Raw genomic sequence first — 13,141 nt, forward strand, 5'->3', positions numbered from 1 at the left:
CATTGTCACCAAACCCAGGTCACCTGAGACAACTACTCTCACTTGGGCTGTGTACACTGAGTGGTAATCCTGTCTGTTTACTATTCTTCCTATCCTTGTGTTTGAATAGTTTGCCTTCAGGGAACATGTCTGACAAAGTGTCACATGAGAAGGAAGGTCTTCTCTGTATACTTTGTATCCTCAGGCTCTGCTTTGCATTGTTGGTTAAATTATAACTACAAATTAAATGTATTTACTTTTCTCTTCATGTCACCATGTGTAACAGTTATCACACCTTACACCTGCTGCCAGAGATAATGTCTTTATCTCTGTCCCCTGTAGGATATATTCACGGATGTCCAAGCCACCACTAGAGCTGAGGCCTCCCAGCATGGTCAGCGAGTCCTCTGTTGCTGTCTCCTCATCCCCAGCGGACAACATCTCAGGATTCAGAGTGAGAAGTTTCATTCACTGCTGTTCTGTGAGCAGTTTAATATGTTCTGTTGCAGTGTAGGCTTTGGATTTGCATGGCAAAGAGCTAATTCTTTACTTCATATCAAGTCTTTCCTGTACCATACCATGCCAAGTTGGCTATTTGCAGGGAGAGCAGCATCAGTGTAATGTTGGTGTGTGTGTGTGTGTGTGTGTGTGTGTGTGTGTGTGGATCTTATATTATTAAATCATATTGAAAACTGATAACATTTTTTATAGCTAATGGGGGAGAGTAAATTGGCTTCATCTATTTTTGTTCTCTCCTTCTGATTTTGATAAATTACCCAAGTGAAAGGTGTAATATGTTACTGATTTTTCTAGAACAAGAGAAAGTGGATTTAATCTCCTGTGCAGTTCAGCTGTTTTGTGCAGGGGTCAGGTGGAAATACTGCACAATATCTGCAGGGGGTTGAGAACCTTACAGAAAGCTACTTCCCACTAATTAAATCTGAGCCTGTGTGGGACAACCACACTAGAGATGTGTAGAACTTCCAATAGTTTCCCTACCTTTTAATATGCCAGGGTATATTAATGCAGTAAACAAGGTGTCAGCAATGAAATGCCATTTAGAATTTTTCTGGTTAATCGCTGTGCCGATAGATATAGGAATTTTTCATAATCTATAACCCTGTTCTTTTTCCATGCAAAACTTTGGAATGTAATTCGTCCCACACCTTCTGTGCTATATATGAATGATACCTCAAATTGAGCAGCTTTTGCCTTATCTAAACATTTAAACTTCAACGTTTTCCCAGTGGACAAAAAAAAGGAGTGAAAGAATCCCATTGACTCACCTTTGAAAAGGGATCTAAAAATCACTGAGACCTAATGGTGTGGGATCTTTTGACTTGGCTTGGAAGTTGCTGTGGTGTTACTTAATGGCTGCTTGCTGACCCAAGGCCTAGCAACTAGCCACAACCCTAGCAACTGTATAAAAACATGTTCCAGCCATATCTCGGCACCAGAATATCATAGAGGGACACTGCACTGAGCCGCCAGAGGCCCTTGGGGTACAAGCCTTAACTCATTACCAGAATATTGCCATGTCAGGCACTACCCACATTACTCGATTATATAGTCATTATATGGTTTGCCTTTATACACACACACACACACACACACACACGCACAAACACACACACACATAGATGGAATAAAAGCAAGGAGCTCTAAAATTCCTGGAGAGAACTATCCGTTAGCACCACCATTAATTTCTATGGCAGTGTTCCACTAGTGGAGGGTTTCCCTGAAGTACGCGAAATGGAGACAGCCAACTTTGCTCTTGGGTGCTCAGTTCCTGTATCAGGTGTCACATGACTGATTACTTGTCAGTGGGAACAGATAGGGAAAGAGTCAATTTCATGCTTTTATGAGCCCCTCAAAAACAGTTTGTCACTGGAAAAAGATGTTTTGAAATGTAATTAAATATTTTTGATTGAAATGTTTCCTGGAAAAAACTTATTTCATCAGAAAACATGGCTACTTTTGCATGGCTGTAATTGAGAAGCATGCTTTCTGACATCATAGGGTATAGTTCCAGACTTACTGCATCTACCAGCAGTGGCTAACAGGGACTTGCTAACCAGCTCCTGAACCCCTGGGATGATTACAAAATCATCACTATCAGAATTTGTACCTGAGTGTACTCACTCTGACAGAAAATGTAAAAAAAAGTTCAAGATTTTGGGCTTGGTCTTAAAAGATGACAGCAACGGTTGAGTTGGGCCAGGTCACAGGGTCTCATTTACGAGCCAGGTTCACGGTTCAACGTAATGCCCGTGCAGACCTCTAGGCTCGACTAAAACAGGCCTTGACCCTGGAACTCAATAACCCAGGTCATTTATAGCGATACTTTAGTTTTGCCTGAGACTCATTGGTCCCTTTGGTCTCATACCAGTTCAGTTACAGCCCTATGGCTCTGCTTTCCTCAGTTCTGTTTTAGAAATGGGAATGCAGAGAGAGAACAGTGGTCGCCTTCTGTGTTGCTAGGTGTGTTAATAACCTGACTTGAAACACACTGACTGTGTCACTGTGTGGTAGATTGTGATGCTGGTCTGTCAAATGCAGCACAGTGTCAGCATCATATGAGCTTCACAAACCAATCGATCAGTCCCAAAGGCCCTCGTCTCTGCTCAAACACTCTTCTGGGAAGGAACCAGGCTCCCAGTGGGCATCAATCATTGCCCAACATTTGTTCTTTCTTATATAGCATTTTGTCTTCACATCCTTGTTTTTTATAGACGCCTATCAAAACAGAAATGTCTTTTATTCTGTTCTGATGTAATACACAAGGGCCAGGATTAATGATCATATTAGTATACTAGTTTTCTTCAGTCATTTCTTTGATTTAAAAGGTATGTCTCATACAGAAACTGCAACTGTTGTCTTTAGGGAAAACTTTTTTTCTCATAAATGAATGCTGATATTAGCTCTCCTCAATTATTCTCTAAAAATGTGTATTGTGATAATTGTTTATTTCTAGAAGTTCTAAAGTGGACATTTTACAGTCTTGGGGTCTGTTCACACAGAACATACTCATATGACCCTGTTTTAAATTCTTTGTCTATGTGCATTAGACAGATATCTAGCTGTTTTTTTCAGTGTCTTGCATCATGAATGCTGCATTTCATAAGATGGCATCTCAAGTTAAAAGTAGTTCCATTGTGCTTCATCTACGTGTTTCTGAATGCAAGAACGAGTGTGAATAGACTCTAATTCGTTGCTGTGTTCTCTTTGGACATATCTAAACCATTAATATATATGTTAAATCTAACATCTAAACAAACTTGCTGTTTTCTTATTTTCTTATGTTTTGTATACCACAGAGTTTAAAAACCAGTGGGAAGGTGCATTGCTTTGGCAAGCGTGACCATTCCATCAAAAGGAACCCTAATGTCCCAGTGGTGGTGAGAGGATGGCTCTACAAACAGGTATGGCCCTCACAAATAAAGTCCTGGAGCGAGTAAGTAGAGTATGATTGTATTATGATCAGAACTGATTGTCTTAATTAGATCCTAATGAGGCCTTTTTTAATTAACTTGGATCCTACGGGCAATGAATTGAGTAAATTTGTCAAAGGTACATTAACACAGCGTGGAACATGTTATTCAATAAAAAGCTGAACTGATATTGTTCTTCTGCCCTCAGGACAGCTCGGGCATGAGACTGTGGAAGCGCAAGTGGTTTGTGTTGTCTGATTACTGCCTGTTTTATTATAAAGGTGAGTTATAATACTCGGCTCAAGTACTATTAGCTGCAATTATCTAAAGCAGTCACAAGTGTCTCATTTTATTGCATTGTAATTTTGTTTATAAGTTAAACACTTTGAGTCCATGCTGAAGGAAATGGCCCATTTCATGGAGTACATATAATTTATAAAGCAGTAAGAGGTTTCTAATTTCCTCTTTGTGTCTGTTGCTTGCACATATATTGGATGTTGTACCACTGTAGTTCACCCAAAAATGTAAATTCTCTCATGATTTACTCAACCTCCTGGCATCCCAGATGTGTATGATTTTCTTTATTCTGCAGAAGAAAAAAATATTTTTAAAAGAATATCTCAGCTCCAGTGTTGGTCCTACCCAAGATGAAAACCTCCAGAAATTATAAGAGTTATGTATTCTTTTTACACACAACCCCCCACCCCCAATAAATGAATGCATAATTAAATACATGCCAATGTGTATACACTCAAACTAGCAAAACATGAATTATAACAATGTTGGGAAGAAATATGCAAGTGCATGTTATGGTTTCTTAAGTTGGCATCAAAAATGGGTATCATTATACACTCACCTAAAGGATTATTAGGAACACCATACTAATACTGTGTTTGACCCCCTTTCGCCTTCAGAACTGCCTTAATTCTACGTGGCATAGATTCAACAAGGTGCTGAAAGCATTCTTTAGAAATGTTGGCCCATATTGATAGGATAGCATCTTGCAGTTGATGGAGATTTGTGGGATGCACATCCAGGGCACGAAGCTCCCGTTCCACCACATCCCAAAGATGCTCTATTGGGTTGAGATCTGGTGACTGGGGGGGCCATTTTAGTACAGTGAACTCATTGTCATGTTCAAGAAACCAATTTGAAATGATTCGAGCATTGTGACATGGTGCATTATCCTGCTGGAAGTAGCCATCAGAGGATGGGTACATGGTGGCCATAAAGGGATGGACATGATCAGAAACAATGCTCAGGTAGGCCGTGGCATTTAAACGATGCCCAGTTGGCACTAAGGGGCCTAAAGTGTGCCAAGAAAACATCCCCCACACCATTACACCACCACCACCAGCCTGCACAGTGGTAACAAGGCATGATGGATCCATGTTCTCATTCTGTTTACGCCAAATTCTGACTCTACCATCTGAATATTTCAACAGAAATCGAGACTCATCAAACCAGGCAACATTTTTCCAGTCTTCAACTGTCCAATTTTGGTGAGCTCTTGCAAATTGTAGCCTCTTTTTCCTATTTGTAGTGGAGATGAGTGGTACCCGGTGGGGTCTTCTGCTGTTGTAGCCCATCCGCGTCAAGGTTGTGCATGTTGTGGCTTCACAAATGCTTTGCTGCATACCTCTGTTGTAACGAGTGGTTATTTCAGGCAAAGTTGCTCTTCTATCAGCTTGAATCAGTCGGCCCATTCTCCTCTGACCTCTAGCATCAACAAGGCATTTTCGCCCACAGGACTGCCACATACTGGATGTTTTTCCCTTTTCACACCATTCTTTGTAAACCCTAGAAATGGTTGTGCGTGAAAATCCCAGTAACTGAGCAGATTGTGAAATACTCAGACCGGCCCGTCAGGCACCAACAACCATGCCACGCTCAAAATTGCTTAAATCACCTTTCTTTCCCATTCTGATATTCAGTTTGGAGTTCAGGAGATTGTCTTGACCAGGACCACACCCCTAAATGCATTGAAGCAACTGCCATGTGATTGGCTGATTAGATAATTGCATTAATGAGAAATTGAACAGGTGTTCCTAATAATCCTTTAGGTGAGTGTATATAGAAATAAACTTAATGTAAAGTGCATGTAATCCAAGTCAAGTGGTCTAAGTAAAAAAAAATATACATACAAAAATAAAATAAAATGCACTGCATTAAAGGTCTATGCACATTGTACAGTATGTTTCACAGCAGGAACATTTATACCCTTTCATCAAACCTCGGAGTCTGGGGCCCGTCATTGTACCATGACATTTTAGGGAGGTCTAAAATTATTTTATTTATCTTAGCAAAAAAAGCACCAAGGCATTCATTTCTGTTGATTTTTGGATCATCATGTGAAGATTTTCTTTAGAAGCCTAAATTTATTGTGTAGCATTATATGAAATATATTGACACTAGGGCTGTCGATTTAATGCGTTAATTCAGTGCGAATAATGTTACAAAAATAACGCGTTAAAAAAATTTACGCAATTAATTGCATGCCCACGGACCATAATAAGGAAGATTCCTGAGAAATGCAAGCTTGTAGTACCACCTGTTTACTCCAGAGGGCAGTAAGTGAAATGTCAGCTGTATGAGCAATGCGCAGTTTATTCAGTGAAGAACACAATTCAATAGGCAGAACAACACAAACATGCGTTACGTTCTTGCGTTCCAAACACTCGAAGGAGCGCAAATGTGATCTAAGGGATCTCAAGATGTGTTCAAAGATTGAGTATTAAACTATATTTAACTTGACACAGTGAACTAAACATTTTATGTTTATGATGCAACACAACCGAGATGCTACACAAGCATGCCTGACATAGGTGTAAATTGACGGGCCCTTAAACAAGCCCTCATAATAAATCTCCAACTGATTGACAAATTCATTTGCTAAATGGATTGCTGTGAACTGTGTGCCAATGATTGACTTATGATCAATAATATGGTAGTAAACAATACATTGTATTCTAAAGCCGCTTTTTGTATCGTCTTATTAATGATTAACTCTTTGCTACAGGAATGTAAAGCATTTTAATTATCTGAATATTTTAAATCTATATCTATATATATATATATATATATATATATATATATATATATATATATATATAATATAGATTTAAAATATTTGTAATGCAGATTCTGATGAGCAGTACTAATTAAAAAAATATTTTATCTCTTATATCTGAAAGGGGTGTGAACATTTGAGACAAAAGGGAATGCAAATTTATCTTCTCAACTATAAATGCTGTTTATTAAACCTCAGATTAATGGGTTATCAGCTGTCTTCCTTTACTCCCGCTGTCTATCTTGTTTCTGAACAGCAATCTAAATAGAACAATTATATGATTTGTCGACTAAAAACAGCCATTTGGCTCCTTAATGTTTCAGTTTAGGAGTTTTTTTTTTTTTTAATCTGGAGCCCTGAATGGACCTACAGAGCTGAGAAATTCTACAAAAAAATGTTCACTTGTGTTTAGTAGATGAAAGAAGAGTAAATGATGAGAGAATTTTCATTTTTGTGTGAAGTATCCCTTTAGGTATTAATAATAATAATGATGATGATAATACAAATATTATTAATAATAATAATAATAATACAAATATTTATAATAATAATAATGGCCATGTTCACACAGCAGGAGAATGCGGTTGTCAGATCTGTTTTGAGTGCTTAATACAGTTATGTTCACACAAAGGACTGTTATTTATGGGTGTGACAACCGCAATAAACATGAGAAATGTGAGAAATTTTCAGGTCTCACAACCGTATTCTCAGCAGTCCTGTGCTGTGTGAACAGAACCGTACTGGACAACTAGTTTTTAGTTACTTCATGAACAGTAAAAGACCCACTACACTGTACAAGCATGTGTCTCGTGTGTTTCATGTGGGGTTTTGTTAACTCACAGAGATGAAGAAATGAGCTACGTGTCATCCGAAGATTCAGCCACTCACGGGCGCAAACCACGTGACAAAACTGCACTATGCACGTGGATAAAAAGCATTCAAAGATGCTGTTGGTTAATTATGATCTGATGAATGAACTCGCAACTAGATTGGACTCATTTTTTAATAATGCGGCGACAATTGTGAGAATACATATCAGTGTTATGGACGTCGCCATCTTTTAGTCACTGTCACTAAGGTTAGAGCTGTTAGAATAGGGTTTTGACTTCGGTTGTTCATTCATACAGACAGCATTAGAACTGCTGTTGTATGCTGCTGTATGAACGGGACATTTGAAGACTCACACCTGTAAGTAAATATGGTTGTCAATCCCAAACACTAACTGTGTGAACGTAGTCTAAGTAATTTTGTTTTAATATTTAGTATTTAATAATTTGTCGGCAGACAAAGTGGAGTATCAATTACTTTCTATCAGTCTTTTTAAGAGTGCTGGCAATATAACGAAACCAACTGCTTACACTGTTATACAATTGTAATCTAACCTTTTTCAGACATTTTCATCTAACATGTGCACTTTACTCTAGACAATCATGCACTCTTGACCATCATGCAGTAGTTTTCTCTCCTGTTCCTCTGCAGACAGTCGAGAAGAAACAGTTCTAGGCAGCATTCCTCTGCCCAGCTATGTCATTTCCCCCGTAGGACCCGAGGACCACATCAGCCGCAAGTACGCCTTCAAGGTTAGACAGTTACGGTAATCTCCAGTGCACACTGCACTCTAATGCTGCATACTAATCAGTTTCTCTGTGTTGACTCACCTTCATTGGCTTTATTGGTTGGGCCTGCAGGAATTGTGTCATGTGACTTATTATCATTGGTAGTGTGTGGGCAGCAGTGAGGGCTGATTGATTGTTTGATTCGGCCATTGTTTGGCTCTTCTCTCTGATCTATTCTATCTCCAGCTGACAACACACATCACTAACTGCATCCCCGTAGCACAGGGCACTCAAAGCCTCAGAAGGGACTTCAGTTCTTATTCTTCTAATGCATTGTTTTTGTGATAACTTTATTTAAAGGGATAGTTCTCCCCAAAATGATAACTCTGTCATAGTTAACTCACGCTCATGTTGTTCCAGACTTTATTTCTTTTGTGGAACACAAAATGAGACTTTAGTCAGAATGTCAGTCACCATCCACTTGCAATGTATGGAAAAAAGATGTTATGAAAGTGAATGGTGACAGACATGCTGACTAACAGCTTTTGTGTTCCACAAAGAAAGGTCTTTGCAGTTTGGAACAACATGGGGGTGAGTAAATGATCAATTGTCCCTTTAAAGCCCTCTGAACATTGTATTATATTTTTGACAAATGGAAAATATTCATGCTGGCTAATTCTTTCAAAGATATATATTTTTTAAATTCCTTATTATAATATTTATAATAAGGAATTACTGGACCTTATTTACAGTAGTGCCATCTTTAATTTGAGACTGAAATGACAACAAGGCTGTAAAGGTCAGTCTCTTCAATGAATTGTACAATTTCTCCATAATACACGAGTAGTGAATAATTAGATGCGATCTAGGTGCTTTATACAGTGCATGCCATTTAAAAAAACTGTTATTCTGTCCCTCCCTATTCTCTCCCATTATAAAATAGCTGATATATGCACACCTTTGACCCCACATCAGTTTAATTCAACGTGTCATTTTTTTAGAGCAGTTGTGTTGTTTAGTAGCAGTAAACGGTCTAGAGTTAGGCCAATGAACGTAATGAATCATTATTATTATTATTATTATTAATAGTGAAAGTAAATAATTGTTTAATTTTGGTGTCTTTATCGCATTGCTGTTTAATAAAAGCACTTGGCATTGTGCTTAACAAAACCCTTTTATTGTGGTAAAACCACTGCAACTCGCTGCCTCTCGTGGTTTATTGCTTTAATCTGGAACATTCTGTTAAGTAGTGTTAGCTGCTCTTACTGTGTTCCATTTCCATGGCATTGAGCTGCGTTTGTGTGCAGCAGCTATCTAAGTCTCTGGTAGCTATGCATGTCTCACATTGTTAACCCATCCTCTCATTCCCCTTGATTAATGGCTAAAAAGAGCAATGCCACTTTATCCTGAATATCTCCTTGTGTACAGTTTGCTGTAGTACAATGCAAGCAACATGATGGATTTCTTCAAGGTGATGTGTGTCATTTTTTCTACGTTGTCCTTTTCCAGATAAATGTGCAGTGACAAGTTGAAATAAGCTTTATGTTAGTTGATTTCCTGAAAAGTAAACACTGTAGTTCTGTGGCACTTTCAGAATGGTTGTGCCCGACATTGAAACTTTAGTTCAGCCAATGGTGTGAGTTCAGGGCAGAACTGTTTGTATGACTGATGGCAGAAGAGGATGGTATTTGGGATTTTATTTTCAAAACAGTAGTTCCCCATCTGTCGCTCACTTCGACGTTGTGTTGAAGAAGCGACACTAGGGGTCTCTCTTGAGAGCCTTTTGCATCTCTGATCTATGAAAAAAGGCCAATGAGAAATTGGCAGACAGAATTTGCAAGTCCCGCTCCCGGACATACGGGTATATACACTCACCTAAAGGATTATTAGGAACACCTGTTCAATTTCTCATTAATGCAATTATCTAATCAGCCAATCACATGGCAGTTGCTTCAATGCATTTAGGGGTGTGGTCCTGGTCAAGACAATCTCCTGAACTCCAAACTGAATGTCAGAATGGGAAAGAAAGGTGATTTAAGCAATTTTGAGCATGGCATGGTTGTTGGTGCCAGACGGGCCGGTCTGAGTATTTCACAATCTGCTCAGTTACTGGGATTTTCACGCACAACCATTTCTAGGGTTTACAAAGAATGGTGTGAAAAGGGAAAAACATCCAGTATGCAGCAGTCCTGTGGGCGAAAATGCCTTGTTGATGCTAGAGGTCAGAGGAGAATGGGCCGACTGATTCAAGCTGATAGAAGAGCAACTTTGCCTGAAATAACCACTCATTACAACCGAGGTATGCAGCAAAGCATTTGTGAAGCCACAACAAGCACAACCTTGAGGCGGATGGGCTACAACAGCAGAAGACCCCACCGGGTAGCACTCATCTCCACTACAAATAGGAAAAAGAGGCTACAATTTGCAAGAGCTCACCAAAATTGGACTGTTGAAGACTGGAAAAATGTTGCCTGGTCTGATGAGTCTCGATTTCTGTTGAGACATTCAGATGGTAGAGTCAGAATTTGGCGTAAACAGAATGAGAACATGGATCCATCATGCCTTGTTACCACTGTGCAGGCTGCTGGTGGTGGTGTAATGTGGCCCCTTAGTGCCAATTGGGCATCGTTTAAATGCCACGGCCTACCTGAGCAGTGTTTCTGACCATGTCCATCCCTTTATGGCCACCACTTCCAGCAGGATAATGCACCATGTCACAAAGCTTGAATCATTTCAAATTGGTTTCTTGAACATGACAATGAGTTCACTGTACTAAAATGGCCCCCACAGTCACCAGATCTCAACCCAATAGAGCATCTTTGGGATGTGGTGGAACGGGAGCTTCGTGCCCTGGATGTGCATCCCACAAATCTCCATCAACTGCAAGATGCTATCCTATCAATATGGGCCAACATTTCTAAAGAATGCTTTCAGCACCTTGTTGAATCAATGCCACGTAGAATTAAGGCAGTTCTGAAGCGAAAGGGGGTCAAACACAGTATTAGTATGGTGTTCCTAATAATCCTTTAGGTGAGTGTACGTACGGATCGGTTGTGTATGCAGCGAGCTGCGAGTCACAGTCTGTTTCCTCCCATCTCTGAGCTATTGCTGTTGGATCTATGGTGCATATCAGCGGCTTTCTCCTCTGCACAGCAGTGCAGCTGTGAACAGCGCAGTTAAGAGTTATTTTCTCTAAAAGAGCAAAATAAACAGTGGCGTTGAAAGTCCTTTTCAGGACGCGTCTTTATAAAGATGCCCTTCCGCCCCTGTGTAGTTCATGGATGCGGTAGAGTGCTCTCTGCTCCTGACGGTCACAGGCGCTGCCTCATGTATCTGGGCAGCGTTCGTGGATGGTTCGTGTTCTCTCTGCGAGAATCTTACCATGGCAACGTTGCGGTCTATGCTTTCCTTCCTAAGAAGGAACGCCACTAAAGCCGCCCCCCGCATCGCTCCTTCCTACAGGATTGAGGATGACCCGGCTGGCGATGGAGGCGATTTAGGGAGGGCAACGCCTCTGCGGGACCTCCTCCTCAGTCACTAACCTGCCCCCTGCCGGGTGTGCGGAGGGAGGTAAATGCTTCGAGTCTTCTCTCAGCACCAGAGCCTCGGGACGCGTTTTTGCCTCCCTATGCCGCATTACCTACTCCGCCCCGCTGCGAAGATCTACCAATGCTCCATTCTCCACATGTGACCTAAAAGCCCATGTGATGTATTTCACCACTCTTTACCTCCCCCAGTCTGGGCAGGTGTGGTCTCCGCAGGGTTTATCCCCCCTGAAAGAATAGGAAAACTGGGAAAGATCACCTTACCCGATGCTTATGATTGCGTTAAGATAGCCCCAGCCGCTTTAACTATGAGAAACATAGAGAGAGAAAAGGCGCGGCTGGCGCGGCCTGCTCCCATGCTTGGCACGTTGCCTTGTTCCCCCCTGTCGGGGGTAAAGAACCAGAAGGCTTTGACTATTTTATGGGGCATTGGGGAAGGGTACGTGGAGCCTGGCACAGCCGGTCGCTTTGGCACGTAAAATACCTACCCGCTCCTGTGTCAGCAGTACACGTACACGGCTCAGCGCATGGCGTGATTTAAATTGGACCCCTAGTGTCGCTTCTTTGACATAACGTCGAAGTGAGCGACAGACGGGGAATGTCTAGGTTACGGATGTAACCTCCGTTCCCTGATGGAGGGAACGAAAAGTTGTGTCCTCCCAGCTACGTCGCTGAACCGAGCCACTGTTGCGGCCGAACTTCATTGTCAGCTCCTCAGAAAAATCCTGAATGAAACAGACGCATTTCCCTCCCTTTATACCCGTATGTCCGGGGGCGGGACATGCAAATTCTGTCTGCCAATTTCTCATTGGCCTTTTCTCACAGATCAAAGATGCAAAAGGCTCTCAAGAGAGACCCCTAGTGTCGCTTCTTCGACACAACGTCTCGTTCCCTCCATCAGGGAACAGAGGTTACATCCGTAACCTAGACGTTCTTTTTGCTATTTTAGTGTCACTAGTGCCACAGAAATTACACACTTCACCTTTCATTCGGAAAAATATATACACTCGTGTCTAGGATTTAAAATCCCATTTAAACTCGGAAATAAACAAAGTTTTAGGATAATTGTGATTATCCTTCTCTTTTGACTGGGATTGTTCCCCTCCGTGTCTGTCAACTAGGGCTGTCAATTTGGCATAGAAACTGCAAGTAACAGAGAAAGTTCAAGTAAAATTTTTATTTAAACACTTTGTAACACATTTTAATTTTTTGTTTGGTTCCGGGTAGTAAGTGTTATTTCCTAATTGCTTATGCCTCAAAAGTATAGATAATGGCTATTATTCCCCCACAAACTTTGCTTATGTGATTTTGTGATCGTGATATTGTGAAATTGACTTATTTTCCAGAACATTCCTGATAGATTCAGTGCTGAGTAAACTTGGAGTAACATTTAGAACTTTCCAGTAATATAAATAGCATTATAAATACATTTTACATTTATGCATTTGGCAGTCGCTTTTATCCAAAGCGACTTACAGTGCACTTATTACAGGGACAATTCCCCGGAGCAACCTGGAGTTAAGAGCCTTGCTTAAGAACACAATGTTGTGTCAAAAAATA

General features: G+C 40.6%; 1 protein-coding gene across 1 annotated transcript in view; it reads left to right on the top strand.

Annotated features, from left to right (window-relative positions):
• The window catches only part of LOC127629018 (pleckstrin homology domain-containing family A member 7-like), a 155,604-nt gene that overhangs the window by 94,892 nt on the left and 47,571 nt on the right, over nucleotides 1-13,141 (top strand). The window contains 4 exon segments of the mRNA XM_052106064.1: nucleotides 322-433; nucleotides 3,297-3,401; nucleotides 3,619-3,691; nucleotides 7,960-8,060. Of these exon segments, the coding sequence (XP_051962024.1) occupies nucleotides 322-433; nucleotides 3,297-3,401; nucleotides 3,619-3,691; nucleotides 7,960-8,060 (391 nt within the window).

The sequence above is a fragment of the Xyrauchen texanus genome, chromosome 1, assembly GCF_025860055.1.
Source record: "Xyrauchen texanus isolate HMW12.3.18 chromosome 1, RBS_HiC_50CHRs, whole genome shotgun sequence".
Lineage (NCBI taxonomy): Eukaryota > Metazoa > Chordata > Actinopteri > Cypriniformes > Catostomidae > Xyrauchen > Xyrauchen texanus.